This window comes from Lepisosteus oculatus, chromosome 1 (genome assembly GCF_040954835.1).
Source record: "Lepisosteus oculatus isolate fLepOcu1 chromosome 1, fLepOcu1.hap2, whole genome shotgun sequence".
NCBI classification, from domain to species: Eukaryota; Metazoa; Chordata; class Actinopteri; order Semionotiformes; family Lepisosteidae; genus Lepisosteus; species Lepisosteus oculatus.
Genome location: NC_090696.1, coordinates 64423759 through 64442043, shown reverse-complemented (window position 1 = coordinate 64442043; position 18285 = coordinate 64423759). Strand labels below are relative to the sequence as shown.

At 36.1% G+C, this 18285-nt stretch overlaps 1 protein-coding gene across 8 annotated transcripts in view; it reads left to right on the top strand.

Moving 5' to 3' along the window:
- Positions 1 to 18285, top strand: part of elavl2 (ELAV like neuron-specific RNA binding protein 2) — a 78661-nt gene that overhangs the window by 49402 nt on the left and 10974 nt on the right. For all 8 annotated transcript variants that reach the window (XM_069191225.1, XM_069191222.1, XM_015345346.2 and 5 more), the window contains 2 exons: positions 7882 to 7985; positions 16049 to 16202. In XM_069191225.1, coding sequence (XP_069047326.1) covers positions 7882 to 7985; positions 16049 to 16202 — 258 coding nt within the window. The remainder of the gene's footprint in view (positions 1 to 7881; positions 7986 to 16048; positions 16203 to 18285) is intronic.

Genomic DNA, 18285 nt, shown 5'->3' with positions numbered 1-18285 from the left:
TGTTTCAATTTTAAGACTAATTTCCTCAAAGATGTCTAACTTGAAAGTTTTGAAGTTAAAAGTGAATTTCAGCCCTTTATTTACTTTTGATTTTAGTATTTTGTTCATTTTAACTGACAATTGTTCTTGCATCTGTGTAAGGCTGCCCTTCGTGAACCTTGTTTCCAGAGAAATTTAAGAAATGTGGGTTAAAAAAAAACCTCCCATACCATAAACGAAAGTTTGACATTTAAAAAAGACTTTAAGAGACCTGAAGGGGCATGGTGGCCTTTATGTAAAATTGTAGGTGGGAACAGTGCTCATTGTACTGTAATTGTTCTGTCCTTTGCTTATCACAGTCACCATAAGTAGTCCATAGTTAAGTTTTTGGTATATCATTCAATACGGGGTAAGTCTTACCATCTTTTAGGTAGTTATAAACATGAGGGATAGCCTCTCTAGCAGCTAGTAGCAAATTGATTCAAGGATCTCACCCAGCTGTTTCTTAAAGGAAGCCAAGGTATTAGCTTGTATACTCTTAGTCCTTTGTGTAAAACGCAGTTTGTTCTTGGTTTCGAATACACTTCACAATTTTCTCATCCTCCATTTTGTTTCACCCTTTTCGTCCATTGGGTTTAAATTAATCGGTACTTTTGAGGATGTTGAATACAGTCCCCTATGGCTTAAACTATTTTTCTTAAATCACTTGGCAAGCTAACGTGTACAGTAGGTGGGCCGAGTTGAAAGAAATTAGCAACTTTTCCTGGTGTCAAGTTACCCCGGACCTTAACGAAAACACCTCAAGTGTTTCCAGTCTTAATGCTAGTGGCAGGTTTGATTTTGACCATTACGGATCCATTCTTCCTTGCAAAGTAGGTTTTGTTTTAGTGCTGTTTCTGCAGTAGAGCAGGGTCAGCATTATGACAATTTGTGCCTTTAAGCAAAAACTGTCAAGTATTGTACAAGCCTAAGCTTCATTATTTAAAAAAAATGGCAATCCAAGGGAAAAATTGAATGGCTGATTTCTAAAGCAGAAGTGGCCATTAATGGTCCTAGAGAGCTGGCCATTTGTCTGCAGATTTCTAGCAGTGGTGTGTGGTGAACTGGGTGGAAGTTAAAGTATTAACCAGGTGGTTAAGCTCTTAAGAGCTATAGGAATGAGAACCCACAGACCAACCAGAATCAGGATTGGAGACCCCTGCCCTAAAGTAATGCATTGTGAGCTTCTGGCATTCAAGGTTTAAGTGGAAACATCACCTCACAAATATTACTGCTAGGAGAATAACCTTTATTAGAGTAGTAAAGTGATTTTGATTTTTTTCATTGCTTTACTGCTGAGATAATCACCTAATGCCCTAGTTTAGCCAACACTTGTTAAATTGCTCCATCTAAAGAACTGCTGGCTAGCTTTGATTGGCTTTTTAAGATTGTGACTTTAAGATTTTACAATGACCCTGTTATGGCTTGGCATCCATTGGCAATTTTGTGCTCCGGGTCCCATCTACATCTTTCTTAAACACAAAGCTGGAGTTCAATTAATTTTACACTATCAAATGCAAATTACAGAAACATGTAAGCGTTCTAGTAGGCGCAGAAAAAGCTTATTTTACCACCCCTTATGTATTTTGATTCCATCCTGCTTTGCATCACTGCCTCCACTAGCTTACAGACCATCTTTAAGAAAGTGTGATTAGTCCTTCTCCCTTTTGTTGAATAAGTTGCACTTGAAGCCAGTTGGGCATGACTGCTGAGTACCAGCTGGCAGTCATGAGATTCAGCTGAATCAGCAGTTTGACCTGCCCTAATACAACCATGCTCATTTAGGAAAACATTCTGGGAGAATGATATTCCAATAACTTTAACCAAGAATCTGGTCCATTAAGAGAAACCAATTCTGATGGTGAATAAAATCGGTAGGTTTACACTGAATTTAATGCAGCTGAATTCCAACAGCTTGAACTGTATGATACAAGTTACATACTTCAGTTTTATGATGGAAAAATTGAGAATTTGTTTAATAACTTTTGAAAGGACATTTGCTGCCACTATAAACTGTTTGATTTAGATCAGTACTGTAAAGGCACTTATTTTTATTACAAATTTTAACCTGAAGAGTCTTTTGAGATCATGCATTAAATGCCAGCTCAAACAAGAATTAAACTGCAGCTTGAATGTATAAAGACTTTGATGAGCATACCCTGGAAGAAAGTTATTTTTTCCCCATTAATAACACTTGGTACAATGTAATGCTTATGCGTGTTATATCACTTGCACATTTCCTTATAAATCATTGCATATTTCATTGTAACATCTTCTGTAGCTGTTATGATGAGATTATGCAGCAACATTCAAATAAAGCATTACTGAAATTTAATTGAAATGCCAAGTCTTCAGTGCTGTCTGTAGACCATTCATAGGAAGCACATAGGAGAAGATGGTAAATCCAGGAAGAACAAGCAGTTTGCAAACTTTATAGCAAGGCGACCTATAATAATGGAGAAGTAGGCAGGCAGCTGTTGGCGGCCTCAGTTGTATGTGGAGGCAAGCAGTCTGAGACTGCAGCAGCATAATGGTTTCTGCAGTAGCAAACCCCATGTCTAAGCACAAGCACTTTGATTAATGGGTATTGAAGAAACTAAAGACTACAAATTCATGTGAGTATTGTCTAATGCCGCAAAGGCAGAAGTGGCTATAAAACATTAAATGCAATTGAAATATATCCAAAGTGTTTTATTAATAGTCTAAAATCCAGATTGGTCAAGTATCACTTATTCATATATGTACGGCCCTTTTAAAATAGAATAAGTAACCAAATGAAATTTTCCAATGCAGATGAGACCTCAATGTTGTAATCAATGCACTTAGGTTCCTCTAGTTGGACTACATGTCGGTGCAAGGCCTTGCACCGCCATACATTCTTGTATGAGATGGGCTTCTCATGTACTGTGTATCTAATAAAATACTTTCCCGTTTACTTTTGCACTGCTTTCCCATTTGGGTGCTGGCACTTTTTGTTGCCTTTTTTCCTCCTGTAAATTAAGTTAATTGCTTTGCTACCAGCATTAAGCAAATGGCTAGTATGTTTTTTTTATTTCCTTTGAAAAGTTGCTAAGCTTTATTGTGCCAAAAATGAATTAATTTATGCTGTACGGTCTAGAATAACCTGGTAAATTGTAGTGTAATTTAATTTTCAGTGTCCCTCAAGCAAATGCTTTGCATTTATTGTGCCCACCTACTCTTGTATAATCTTGGTTGTAAGCTAGTGTTTTAAACTATAGAACAAAATGTTGCTCACTGTGGACTGTTTTTAACACAGGACATTATTTTGAAATATGCACTGGTACACAATGCTTGGAAAATCATAGGTTGTGTATATTGCTGAATAGTCACGATATGCATGTTGTTCAGCAGTGTTTGTACAGATCAGTGGTCAGTTGCTTATCCACTGTCCAGTTCAGTTGCATTTAATTTACAGAGCAGTTCTGAAGGTGGGGATACAATTATAAAGATGGACATCGTATAGCCAAAACTTGAAAAGGTATTGCACTGTGAAAATTTAAATGCAGTGCTTTCCTGTATGACTTTTCTTTTCTTGGAACTGTAGAGATGCAAAGAGTCAAAGTGCAGTCCAGTGAATGTTTGAGATGAGGTTTAATTGGTGATGAAAGGTCACTTCCAGAGAACACTGGAAGAAGATGCATACACATCCCACACAGTGTCTTGAAACTGTTTTATAGTCAATTAACAACCATGGCCACCATCACCAATGTATTGAAATCATAGAAAATACTTCTGCTTGTGGCATAGTGGCTTTTCCTAATGTTATCCTGTTTTTCAGTCATTACTGTGATATGCACACCATTTATTTTGTCATGTACAGCAGGTGTCCATTTTAAAATGCACTCAAGCCATGTCAAGGGTAATAACCCCAGGCCAGTGTCGCATTTCTACAGTTGCTGTTTAACTATTTTTAAAAATTAGTTCTAGCTTTTATTTTCAAGTCCTGCGGTATCGTGGGAGTGGTGTAATTTCCCAAAATTTGAGGGAAGTGAGTTCTGATCTAAAACTTCAAATTGCTTTTTGTAAGATTATGTATGACAAGTTTAAGGTGTTTGTTAAATTTCTCATTTAAACGTGTTACATTTCCAGCATCTCAGTGCAACTCTTCATTTACAAGCATTTTCCATCTGTTAAATCTATAGCACAGCCTTGATGTGTTAAGTCTTAAATGTATTAAGGAATGCAAGTTAAGTTTAATTAGCACTTTTGCTACAGTATCAAAAGGCATTGAATGTCTTCTGGCTGCACAAAGTAAAACTGGTAATTTTAGGAGTTAAACCAATAAAATATTAAATCCATTGCAACAATGTTGGAGTTTTCTTGTTAAATATGGCTGCTAAATCGGAGGAGAGAGCTTGCTTTGCCTGTGTATCACAACAGTTTGCCATAACTGTGGTTCAAGTTGAGCCAGATGCTCTCCTGTGTATTCTAAAAACCGCATGGTCCAGCTTCTGTAGGAAAATCATCTTATGAAATCTTGTTGTACAAGAAAGGCAGGGTACAGGTATCTAAAGCTTTAAAATGTGTATTGTAGAAAGCATATATACGTTGGCCTTTACAATAACTGGTATAGAATTTGTACGATAAGGCTGAGACTAGAAGCAACACAAGATAGACATTTGGGTAATGGCACCTTTTGTTTTTCAATAAGGTTTTTTTTTAAGTGAAGGTTGTAAAGCAGATGGAGCTGTAATTGAAATTGCTTTTTGAGGTTGATTTTAAAGTGCAGAAGCTTCGTTTTGGAACGTAAGCTCACGGAGACAAATTTCTTTAGCCAGAAATTCGAATTAACTCCATAATTCAGACTTTCTATTTTGTTCAGAGATTTGCATTTGTTTGAGAAAACATTTTGGTTGTTAAACATTACCAAGACTTGGTTTTTATAGCCCGAGTATGGTTAATGAAATGGTTTGAAATTTTATCATGTTTTATCAATGTTTTGTTCTTTAAAATTGTGGTCCACCTGTACATACTCTTTAGTGAAGACTTGTTTCATTCTCTTGATTTGAATTTATGGTTTAATTGTAAATTTTGTTTGTGCTTCAGCCTTTTAAATTTAGTATAAAGTATTTAGGGTTTATCTTGGGTCAAATGTAATGTTTAAATTTGTTGACTATGATTGTATGTTTGTCATAATGCCTCTTTACAGATTTATATTGATAAAACCTAAGCATGCATTTTTATTTGGTATATAAGTTCCCTGCAGGAGTTTTATGGAAAGGATTCTTATTTTTCCTCTGCTGGAATGCATTGAAAATAAAGCTTATACTGCCTTATTTCCCGTATTTTTTAACAATTAAGCTGTCGTTTTTTGATTAAGGTAACCTTTAAGTAGGGCTGGGCGATATGGCCAAAAACATTATCACGATAATTTTCATATGTCGATATCGATAAATATCACGATAAATGTCAAATCATTATTTCTTTCAAATTTAAAAGCAGATTTTTTTTCTCCTGAGTGAAAGTTGAAGAAACCAGACAGTTAACTGGTAAATTAGACAACTCTTTAAGAACACAAACTCTTGCCAAACAGCAGAAACATTAAACAAATCTGCAGTAGAGAGTATTCAAGTCTTTTATGTCAAAATATGCATGAGTAAAATTTACAAAATAAATATCTAAATAGAAAAATTAAATACTGCAGTGTGATAAAAACACACATAGAAGATGGCTCAGATGGACTGCAAAGTTTAAAATGCTCTGTTCGTAAAAAGCCAAAATATCTCCAAATTACCGAAGTTGAATGACTTTTTCTGTCGATGACGTCATCGTCCTTCGAGCTGGTCGTTGGCAGCACTACATTTGCTTCAGTGTCGCTCATTTCTCCACTCTTAACTACAATCCTGTCAACCACCACCATGTGGGTAAATACCACGTTAGCTGCCCGGTCTGCAACACGCAAACGCTGTCGCGCAGTATTGTGTGCGCATGTGCAAAGTTTAAACATATCGAACTTTTGTTAATTATATTGAGGAAAATTATCGCGGTAATTATCGTTATCGAATTATCGCCCAGCACTACCTTTAAGCACATTTAAATTTCTCAGGTTTAAGTAGTTACCCTTGTTTTATGATTGGAATGTGTTATTCCTTAATGTAAACAGACATATTGAAGGTCTTTTGTGTATATTATATATGAACTTGTATATACGTCTTAAGTGTATGAATGCTGTTTGGATTTTATTACAATATGACAGTGATGTCTAATTGTGGTCTCGTAACACTGGTTTCTGATGGTTTTCAAAGACTACTTAAAGAAGCAGCATCTAAAGAACTGTGAGAATCTGTATTACTGTCTTAACTGCATCAAATAACTAAATGAAATGAACACCTGGTGATTGCATACCCCTTTAGTATGAAGTGTGACCAGAAGATTAAAGTATATCCTATTTTTATGTGCTAGGATTAGAGATTAGAAAAGACTAAACTCCTGTGTTTCAAGACAACATAAAATATGCAACCATACCTTGTATCAGGAGCTGAGAAGGGAATGGTTTTACTTTGTCCAAAGATGAACAATTGTCATGTACTAAACCTCAACCTGCAGAAGCCACCTACTTCATGTTTCCTGGTAAAAAAGTGATTGCCATCTTAGAAAGCGAAACATGGAAAGATACGGTTTCTTTATAATTAGTCAAATGGTGCTTGGAATTTGAATAAGATTTCACATTAAAAGATTTGGAAATGGTAAGCTCATGGTAGTGCATTTTTATGTTGCTTATTAGACTTTGTTCACAAGTACTGCTTAATACTAAAATTCAAATGCTATTTGAATGTCTAAATTTCTATTTGATAGTTTATGAAATTGCAGTTTCATAAAAGGACTAACATTTTACACTAAAGACTTAGTGTTTGTGAAGTGGCACAATTGAGTGTTTTGTGAATGATGGTCACTCAGCCCAGGTTTTGGATATTTTATTCATTTGAACAAATTTTATATATTGAATCTGTAATGATCTGGAAAATCTTAAGGATTTCAACAGTGAAAACTGCCTCCGGTTTTGGAGATTTTTTTATTGGCATGTTTTGTAAAAATGTATAAGCTAAACAATAGGCTTTCCTTCTCAAATTGCATGTTTAGACTTAATTTTAAGCTTGACACTTTTGAGCAATGGAATATGTATACCATAGGAAGATCATCTAAATGGATGTCCTGCTTGTTTTCGTGGTCATCAATTCAGTTAAATTGACACGGTTATTCCAGTGAATTCCAGATTATGAAATGTAATATGACTCATCCAATAACTCAATTTGGCCTCCTCTCCTTTTCTCTTTAAATTTCCAACCAAGTACCTCAAAGAATCATGACTTTTTGTATTGGAAACATTTTATTCCTCTAAACACTTTGATATGTAATAGAACATTTTACTAGTCTCAAATGGTTGTGAAAATGAATCCATTGAAACACATCCAAAAGTAAGTTTCTGAAAAAATAGTCTTAGAGTTCCCAAACCCCAACAAATTTAAGGGGGCAAGATCGTAAACAAAAGTTAATCTGGTCATGCTTCTGCCGTGGTGCGTGTTCACATTAATAGGATACTAGAAATTTCCTATTATAAATATCTTATCCCATCATAGGAAAAGTATAACATTTGTGTGTTGATAAACAAGGTGTTGGACCTTTTTTCTAAATTAGTGTCCTAAAGCTGAAGAGGCTGGTAATACATTCACGTAGATCTGAGATACAGCAGGCTTGGGGTTCCTGTTTCGGAAACTAGTCACATCTTCAATTTCCTGTAAAATTCACATTAACAGATTTAGTTCTGGGGGAAAATTCTGCATTTCATTTGAAAGTGGGCCAATATTAAAGAACTCGGTCTAAAATTATTTGTTCTATTTGCAGGGCAGAGCCTAGGGTATGGATTTGTGAACTATGTGGACCCTAAAGATGCTGAAAAAGCCATCAATACATTAAATGGCCTGAGACTTCAGACCAAAACAATAAAGGTAAGCCGAGTGCAGATTAATTTGAAAATAGTTGCCTTGTTAGACAAGTTAAACTACCTAGGTGTCTGAGAAACTTACTTCAGCACATTTGACATGTTTTGAGTTTTGTTATAATACAAAATATCCACATTAAGTTGCAAAGGCTTTTACATCTACTATACAGGTAGTCTATTACTTTGTCCTTAAAATGCTTAACAATATTTCGTGTTAAAATTTGAAGCAGTCCCCAGAAAACGTAGCCATCTTTTTTTTGCCCCACTATCATTTCAGTGAACTCCTTAGTTGAAGACATGTTTACTGCAGAACAATTTAATGGAGTTTTATTAACTTAAAAAGATCAGGTTTGTATTGAAGTTCAGTTTTATAATTGGAGACATTTAAATACGAGTATTGAAGCCAGTTGCATTTGTTTCATTTAATGTTTCACTGAATTTGATAAGAACTGTACTTGAGCTGCTTTTATGCATAAAATCAGATATAATATTAAAGGCATATTTGTTCGCAGCAAAAATGGACTAGTTTTACAGAGGCTTCCATACTGCAGAAGAAATACAGTAGTTGAAGTATGTTAAAAGTATTTTAAGGTGCAGTTAGCAGACTGGAATTAGCTAGCCAGAGACGACCTGTTTCTTATCTGGCAGATAGCATCTCCTGCGGCTTGCCAGTTGCCTGCAGGCATAAAAGTAACACTACGTTCCTCTGTTCAAAGCTCTCTCTCCTGTCAGACAGTGGAATTGTGATCTCTCAAATGACAAATGAGTCTGTAGGTTGGTGTGTTGGAAGACATGCTCCTCCAGTTTCAAATTTTATAAATGGGTGATTTTCCATACATACTGTACAAGTCAGAAATAAACTATCCAGTAGTTGCTGGATTTGTGCGAGGTCCAGTCTTATGCTTTTTCTAGAAATTCCATGGCTGATGTACTTGAAGTTGAGAAATGAAACTATGCATCATTTAATTGCATGTTTTGCTTCATTTGAACTTTTTAACTTCCTGGAGGCTTTTTCCAGACCCTTAGTAATGCTAAATAGATACATTAGCTTTTGTAGATTGTTTTTCCTTTCACTGTGAGCTTTAGTGTCTCTTGGCAGGTCTTCACACAAGACAACACAATTGAGTCTAGTAAGTCTGTTAGTCTTCCATAATTAGAGATGTGTGCATTTTCTTAATTTGAATTGCTTGTCAATACCATTTCTTTCTTTTAAGTGATTCTGCAGTAATATTGCATAGCTCCTTAATCTTTGTCAGGGTTTTCAGTGTGTCCTTGATCAGTCAACAGTAGATATGACCAATAACAGCCACTTGCTTTTGGATTCAGATTCATTTTCTTGGAATTGGCAACTTTTCTGTTATATGAATCCCTCGGTTTTTCAATTTTTTTTAGGAGGGAACATTCTGGCAGCTTGCCATTTAAAGCTTGTGTGTACTGTGACATGTCTCGTGTAGAGGGGAAAAATATCTTAAAATATTGGTGGAACACTGTTCTGAAGATGGTACAAAAAGTGAGGCTAAACAGGAGGTTTTAAAGCAAGGTCCAAGTGGATAAATATGAAGACTGCGTCAGACCTGTGAAGTTTCAAAACTGGCAAAAAACTATGAAAGTAGTGCATTTCCTAGAGAATCCCATTATAGTTAGAATAGATTGTAGCTTGTAAGAATCTTTGCTTTAGTGTCTGAAGATATTTTGTCTGATGTATGATATGCTGTGGGGACACAAAGGGTTCTTCTTTAAAGGTGGTAATTGGCCTTCATTTAGTTTGAACTGTAGATGTTTAGGAGTGCATATTGATCCCTGACATACTTCCAGTTCTAGTGTTATTCGTCAGCCAGCCAGGAACTTTCTCAGCACCTTTTCTCAAGTCCACAGTGTTGTCAGAGCAGTTTCATTCCACCAGTCTCTCTTCACTCGGTCATGGGCACTGCAGGGCTGTCAGAGCGATTTGGGAATGAGTACCATTGCGTTTTTTGGGTGAAAATGGTGCTTGGTTCTCATTGTTGCAGTGCAGGCATGAGCTTCGTAGCTGTACAATGATTACAGGTGTAATCCATTCGTTTTTTTAATGTTCTGTAAAATTGGTCAACTCATTGTTAACCTTAAAGTACTTGGAGTTTTGTTAGGTTACAATCACTGTGGGGTTTTCAGAAGCGGAAGGGGGAATTATGTACTACAGTTGTCATTGGTATAAGAATACTTGATTTCAACAATTAAGCCTTGCTTATGATATGATAGAAATCACTTTTGAGCAAATTTTAAAAGTTGACTTGCTTACATGAACAATGACCCATTAATTCCTCCTTCCCATTGTGGTTGTGCTACCCTTATTTTATCTTGGTAAAAGACCTATTCTTTACAAGGTATTGAACAAAATTCAATTTTAGAGTTTAAAATTAGACTTAAAATATGAATAGGTGCTACAGTAAATATCCACTTGCTACAGTTGAGAAGTTACATTAAAACAAATAATTGAAGTCATGGTTTGCTTCCATTTTGTATTCTTTATTAACGAAACCAGCTAGGCAATTTGTCATCAAGTTCACAAGTTGTTTCAGCATCCTTACGTGAATGTGAAATTTATAATTTTTACTGAAGTATTTTGCATTTCTGCATAAATTGGATGTCTTCGGTTTTCAGAAAACTGTGCTTGGCCATAGCCTACTTTTAACTGTCAGCAGAATTTGTCGTGTGCAATAATCAGAACTGCTCTTTTAAGGCTGCCATGTGGAGTTTGTATATACATCTGGCAAGTTGTCAAACCCAAATTGGTTTACCTGATGTATGCTTGCTATATTGAGAACCAGTAAAAAATGAGGGATAAGGTTAATTCTTAAAACCCATCCAAAAGGATTGTCTGCTTTCACCCAGAAAAACTGGTAATGGATTTTGTGACCATTTAAAATCCTGAAAGGTATCAAAAGGTTAATCAGGGGACTATTTCGGAACCAATTGAGGCTAGGATTTGAGGACATTGGTAAAAATTGAGTGTGTATTTGACTGCAAACAGCAGAGATTTATATGAAGACAAGTTATGCATCTTCAATGCAAGCAGGGTGGTCTTGTTTGGTTTGTAAACTGTTACAATGAGCATTTAATTTGTTCCCTCTCTATCATGCCTTAAAAGGTGAAAACCATTTACTTGCTGTACTCAATATAAAGCTGTTTTGTCTTATTTGATTAACACGTTCATTGCAGATGTTGCATTCATGTATCTGACTATATAAACCTCTAATTAGCTGCCTGTAAATTTGTTTACGGTAGGAAGAGATTATAATCAAGACTTTAATGCACTGAATGAGTGGCCATTTAGAACAAAGGGCACCATACTACACGTTCTCAAGATGCATGTCAGAAGTGTAAATAAACCCGCAAGGTGGTAAAAAGCATTTTGCAAATATTAGCATCAAGTGAAGTGTGAAGGTGAGGTAAAAAACAATTTCACCTTGGCTTTCTTCCCTCCAGTCCAGATACTTAGGGGGAGGGGTGTCTATTGATCTGGTTACAGCTAAAGGGATCTTACTTGGAGGTTTAATTAAAGCAAGTGAAATGTATTGATACTATCAATCAGAAGGGATTGTTCAGAAGGCCACTGTGCGGAACCATTTAGCAATCTTGACACTGCAATTAAATTATCTCTGCACTGCATTTTGTAGATAAAATAAGGCAGTGTTGTAGACCTGAATCCGTCAAACAGCAAGATATCTTTAGCCAGTTAGAAAATAAGAATCTCAAGCTGCAGGAGCCTGGAACAAACCAAAAAGTTCTGCATAATATTTTCATTTTTCTCTGTTGCTTACATTTAGTATTTTCTCATTTTCTGAAAGTCATTTGACGAGGAACAGTGGTATAGGATACTGCTTTGTCAACCCTTTTTCAATGTCAAAAGATCACATTAAAGCAAGAGAGCATTAATGAAAACGCAGTATGTATTTTTTTTTACAGAGCTGTACAGCTGCAAAGCATATGTATTGTGTGGTATATGAGCTTGGGGTGCTTTGACATTAAATGTATGCCTTTCAGAACAAGTAGAATTCATTATCTTCCTGTAGAAAATGATTGTTGCCTCATCAGTAGATACTTTGTAAATTGGTAATGGTTATAAAGTCAATCCAAGTGTTTTTTTTGTAACTCCCTATTAAGACCACAAGCAGAAGGCATGTAGTGCAAATTGAAGCTGAATTCAGGACTGAGCAGGAGAGGTGCTTAATGCAAAGGGCTGTGGGTGTATAGTACAAAATTAGTTCACAATGTATGCTGAAACAGCAAGAGTTTTCTGAGGTCTTAATAGGGTTCTTTGGTCATGATGTTGCTAACAGCTGGAAGTGCGGAATATTCTGTTCTTGCATATCCTCGTATCGAGTTCAACAGTCTTTGGACTTGAATCCTGTGGAGCCTTAAAGCCATTGTCCCAAAGACCCCAGCATCTCCTGATATTCAGTGCAAAGTTGGAATGAATTATTCTGGTCTTTAACTTGTAGCAGCTTTCAGCTTAGCTATACAAAATCCATAATGTGAAGCTGGCAAATTATATTTTAGAATTGGTAAATACGTTAACCTGGTGAAATGGGAAACCTCAACAAATGGACACTGCAGAAGGCAGGCTTGTGAAGTCCAGTTTCTGAATTCTTTGCTTTTTTTTTTGCAATTATATACCTCTCTTTGGATGTAAAACTGTTTTTATCAACCATTCTCTGTATAGTATATTTATACAGTAACTATCCTTAAGAAGGTCTTTGCACACAAATTCCAAATAAAAAGTATACAAGTCAGAATATTTTACCTTAAAGAGCAGCACAACTAAATTTTGCATACCCCAGAGTATGGAAGCATAAGGGCATGCAAAGGTATTTGTACAAGCCCAGAACCCAACAAGTCCAATCACCATTCCTAAATATAAAAGATTTGTATGGGGAAAAAAAGTCTCTAAGGCTCAACTTGCAGCACTAGATAGCAGGCATTGCACAAGGGTTGCATGAATAGCATGGGGAAACTACTAATTATTTTAATCAATATTGTTTTACCATTTGAAATGAAAATAACATTGATAAAGATAATCAAAATCCTGAGATTTTTACAATAGTCTTTCTAGGTTCAGTTTTGGGGATAATTCCAGTGTTTGGAATTGGCTTTGGTATTTAAGTTTTATGCAGTTCTGATCTAGTAGTGAGGTGGTCAGTCACAACTGTTAAAGCTGTTAAGGTATTTGGTAAGCCGATGCCTTATTTAGTTTTATTACATTTAGTTATAAATTACCCCAACTATAACAATCCATTAATCAAAAATAAGCTTTTCTGTATTGGTTTGGGTACAGTATATAACGGAGGCTAAGGTTTGTCACAGAGCAATTTATATTGTTTGGATGATCTGATCAGATGTACTGTATGCAAGTTGAAATAAAACCATTAAAAGATTGAGATGATTTTGTGTTGGACTATATTTTAGACATCAGACTTATGGAACTGTCCGATTCCAACTGATCAGATCATGGGCAGTTCATGTTTGCTGTAAAGATGAATTGGACGGAATAATGATTGTGGTGGTTTCAAATTGAAATGAAGAGATTTGCTAAACTGCAGTTTAACAGTTAATAGTTTGAGAACTAGGGCGCTCTGGGGAGGTGTGATCTCAGCATGGCTCCTGTACAGTGGAAAAAAGACCAAAGTGGGGTGGAGGAAAGGCCGTAAGTACTGTAGTTTTAGCTTGGTTGACTTGCTTGACTGTTTTGTTACTCTGGAGTTGCCACTCCTTTCATCTCCAGTTTTACTATATAGTGCTGAACAGATGCATCAAGAACAGTTTTTAATCCAGGAATTTTACATCCAGATTTATTTCAACCTTTCTATGCATGGATGGTTGAGCAGAATTTCTAGATTTAAACTGCAAAAAGATTGTCAAAATAGAATATTCTGTGTATACTAGCAGGGTTTAGTATAATTCTGTTGTAGACCTGCATTCCGCATTTGTTTTTAAAATACCCAGTTCACATCCTTATTTTGAAGAAAATTCATTTAATCCTGCAGTGTATTGACTAATTACTAATTTTGAGAATTCACACCAATCATGCAATGCATTTCTCTTATACTGTATAAGGAGCATTGGGTTAAAAATACAGGTTTGTTCTACAGTATACAGATCCTGCCTTTTCATGTGGGCTTTATAAGGTAAATCTCATGTCCTGCGAATTGCATTTTCATTTTCTGTTGTCTTTTTTTGTCATCCTGTTAGTGTTCACAAATAAATGAGGACACTTGTATTTGAACATCCTCTTTTGTGTATTTTAATTTCAATGCCTGACCTTCCTGGCAGCATAAATGCTGATTTGTGGTCTACCACATGAACTCCAGAAATAAAGTATTTTTTTAACTACCTAGATAATAGGTTTAATTTTCTTTTATTTATGAATCAGATTGTTTATGAGGATTTCGACAACATTGGCTGGTCTGCCGATGACAAGGCAACTGTTCAGTTTAGTGAATCCGTACGCATCAAATATGGAAGTTTACGTCCATGTGCCTTCTACTAACATCCGTCCCCACAATTATTTGCAGAATGGAAGTGTAACACAAGGGTAATTTAGTAAAAACTAAGCTAAAAATCTAAAGATTTATTTTCATTGTAAAATGTTCTTTTCAGAATATAACCTGTAGATGCAGTAGGTTAAAAGGCTTAGGATCTGAGTGAATTAAATACAGGGTGTGCCGTCTTCATACAAGAAAATAGAAATGGGGATTAGAACAGAGGTCCCTTTGACAGGCTCTCCCACGACTGGAAAGCACTCTTCCCCAGGGTGTTGCTGCCAATAGTATGAAGGAATAAATGGAAGGGAGTGGGCTTCTTAGACGAGAAAGGGACCCCAGCCCTTTTGTGAAATATGTTAGATCTCTGGGGTTCCCTCCACTACTTCTAAAGGGTGTCATTACCAATGCCTGCTGAAAGGGGCAGTTCCTGTGGCAGCAGCCTGCTCCATTGGCTGCTCTCTAGCTCCCAAGATGGCCATCACCCAGACAAGTGAACTAGCTGAGAACACAAACATACGAACAGGCCAGTATAACATGATTGTAAATTCCCCTCATCTGTTTTGACTGAAAGGCAAAAGCACAAGTGTTGCTTTCTTTTATATAGTCTTTTTAGAAATGGCTATTTATGGGTTTGAAAACTGTATAAAGTAGTTTCATTCACCTCACTCTATGAAAGCTGAGATGTATGATCAGTTGAAAATATTTAAGGCTTTACCCTTTATCTTTTGAAGTTTTCACTGCACAGGGGCAAAATGTGATCATTTTTTACTGTTTTCTAGGGAGATAGAGTAGTGGTGTTGACTGGATTACAAACATGTTTGCAAGGGTTTCAACCTTTTTTTAATAGCTTATCTTGTAAATCCTTAATTTGTTGTTGTATTGGACAGTGTGTTTTAAAGTGCAGAATTCCATTTTCTGCTCAGTGCAAATATTCACCGCAGTGTGTGACATCAGTCTGTTGCCATGTATCACAGCCAGTTCTTCCCTGGCTAGTCCTGGCAATTGTTTGGTTTATTTTGCTTTTCTGTTCCCAGTTCTTCAGAAAGTGGCACAGTCTGGGTTTAGGCCAGTTGTGTCCGAGCTGTAGCTTCTATCTAGCAGTCTAGGATGAAACCTCTCAAGGTTTATCTTGGCACAGTGTAGGATTTGAGATCTCTTTGGCAGTGAAGATGTTCAACTTCTTGTTGAAGTTGCCTTCTAAATTGCTGTGGCTGTAGAAATGAGCTTAGTGGTGGATTTTAAAAACTCGCACTGTACTCTGATCAAGGATGCAAAAGTTGTAGAAGGAAATGCAAACTATTCCTAAACAATAATTTGAAGCAATCTATTTAAAAAAAAAAACAATGCATCTGGTCTTTCGGTTCTGAATTTCCCAATGGTGACTTATAGTCATTGCTGAAGAGTGATATTCTAAATGTATAAAACATGTAGCATATGAAAGATGCTGAGGGTTTTCATTTGCTGATGACTTTATCTACAGTCTTTTAAGTCCACATTTTGTGATCGGTAAGCGCTAAAAATGATCCTTGTTTAATTTCTTCTGCTTTAGGTGTCCTATGCCCGTCCAAGCTCAGCTTCCATAAGAGATGCAAATCTGTACGTCAGTGGACTGCCAAAAACTATGACTCAGAAAGAACTAGAGCAGCTTTTTTCTCAGTATGGACGCATCATTACCTCTCGTATTCTGGTGGACCAAATGACTGGTGAGTAGGCAGCACGGTGCTGTCTTTTTCACTTTCTCCGATTGGCAGCTAGAGTAAAATTCTGCTTTCCAATGAAGTATTCTTGCCTCCAGAATATATCAAAGGTTGTGATATGTGGTTTTGAAAATGCAATTTTCTGCTGGAAATGTTCATAAATATGCATAGATGGAAATAGATTGCAGAATGTGGAGCCAGACTTGGTAATTCCCCCCACCCCCCTGAAGGTACGGGTTTAATGCCTGTTTCACGGCGAGTAATAAAATAAATCTACAGCTGCTATAATCTCCATTTCCAAGCTGCTATGTGAAAATGGAGTCCCGGTGCTCCTTATAAAATGCTAATAAACAGAATCTCTTTATAAAAAGAATGAATTTTTTGCAGAAATGTACAGTATGTTCTCTGAGGCGAGGATTATGGACAAGGCTCAGACTGGTAATTGCTGCTAAGGCAATTTTCAGGTTGTTTTATTTGAGAAAGGCATGCCTGTAGGCTAGGTTTCTCATGCTGAGTTATGTTGTTGGAGGAATGTTGAATTCTGCCTTTATTTAAAATGATTCCTCAGGTTTTCTAAGTGTACCTACGTGAAGTGTCAAATTCAACCCATACCGTACATATTAGCTGTTGAAAAATGTTCTTGGATAGTACTGCTTGGGCCATGGTTAAAAAAAATCAGTGTTTTAGTTTAGAATTTCAGGCTCTTTATGTATAACTGTAAAATACAAGCTACTGTGTTATGCTTGTATATTGCTTACACTATAGCAATTATATGCAGGAAAAAAACGCATCATACTGTAAGTCACTAGGCAGAATTTCTGCATTCATTTTAATTAGGCTCTTCAATCTTTCACACTTTCACTGGGGATATCTGTTAACTTTGAAGTTGGATTAGAAGCTGGACTTGACATTCTCTGATTTCTCATGCAAGCAAAAATATAAGGGTTCTCCAACTTTTTTCCCCCCTGTAAAGATGAGCAAAACATTTTTTCTGCAGGTGTATTTTGAAGCACTTTTGGTTAGATGCATTGTCGTGATACATGTACACTGTATGATGTACTTCGAAGCATACAGTGCCATGAAGGTACTGTAAATATCTCCTTCCAGTATTTTTAGTTGAAATACAAATGTAAACATTTTGTGAATGTTTGATTAAAACTTGATCAAACTGGACGCTTAAGGTGGGAGGTAAAATTTAAAAACCCAGAATGTTGATGGCAAAACTAACCTCCACCAAATAATACTGTTTGAATGCTGTTGAGCCTTTTATAGTCTTTGGATAAGTCTACCAACTTTGCACACCGGTGTGGTTCACTTTTCACATCTTTGCAAATTTGCTTAAGGCCTACCAAGCTGTTTAATTGAGAATAAGTTTGAAAACGTATTTATGCACCTTTTATTACAGAAATACACTTGGTTCAAGCAGAACCTCCAGTGTTGGTATATGAGAAAACTCCCATTTGAAACTTTTGTGATGCTATTCGGAGTGCTGATGCAGTTAAGAATGGGTGCAATTAGGACCCCTATATGCAATTTACTGCATAAATTGTGTATATAGAAAAAACTGAAGAAAATGGCAAATTTATATTGGAATATTGGAGTTCATTACCAAGAATGTAAGAGGGCTTTCACTAGTTCTCAACAGCCAAGCTGAAATTAAACCCAGTATCATAACCAACAGCAGTGCTTCACTAGTACCTGAGGATTCATTCTTAAATTTAATGTGCAGTGTACCCTGCACATTCTTCTACTGGGTAGCAAAATCCCACAAGGATGAGTTGTTGCATTTTAAAAGGACCTTACTAAATTCAAAAGTGAGTGATATATTTGTCTGCAGTCTCAGCATTTATTTAAATGGAAATTGTTGCAGCTTGTATACCTAACTGTAGAGAAAGTTAAGTATATAAAGGTTACAAGATGAGGTTATTAGAGTATGTTAAGGAATCCAAAAGTGCTTAAAAACACCTGTGTACCAATGCTAGAAAAGTTGTTTAATGATGTGGATAAACTGCACTTGGATTTACCCACAGTTACTCTTTAGAGATACTCTTTATATTTTGGCTTGTTTTTAGCCATTTTATAGAAAGCT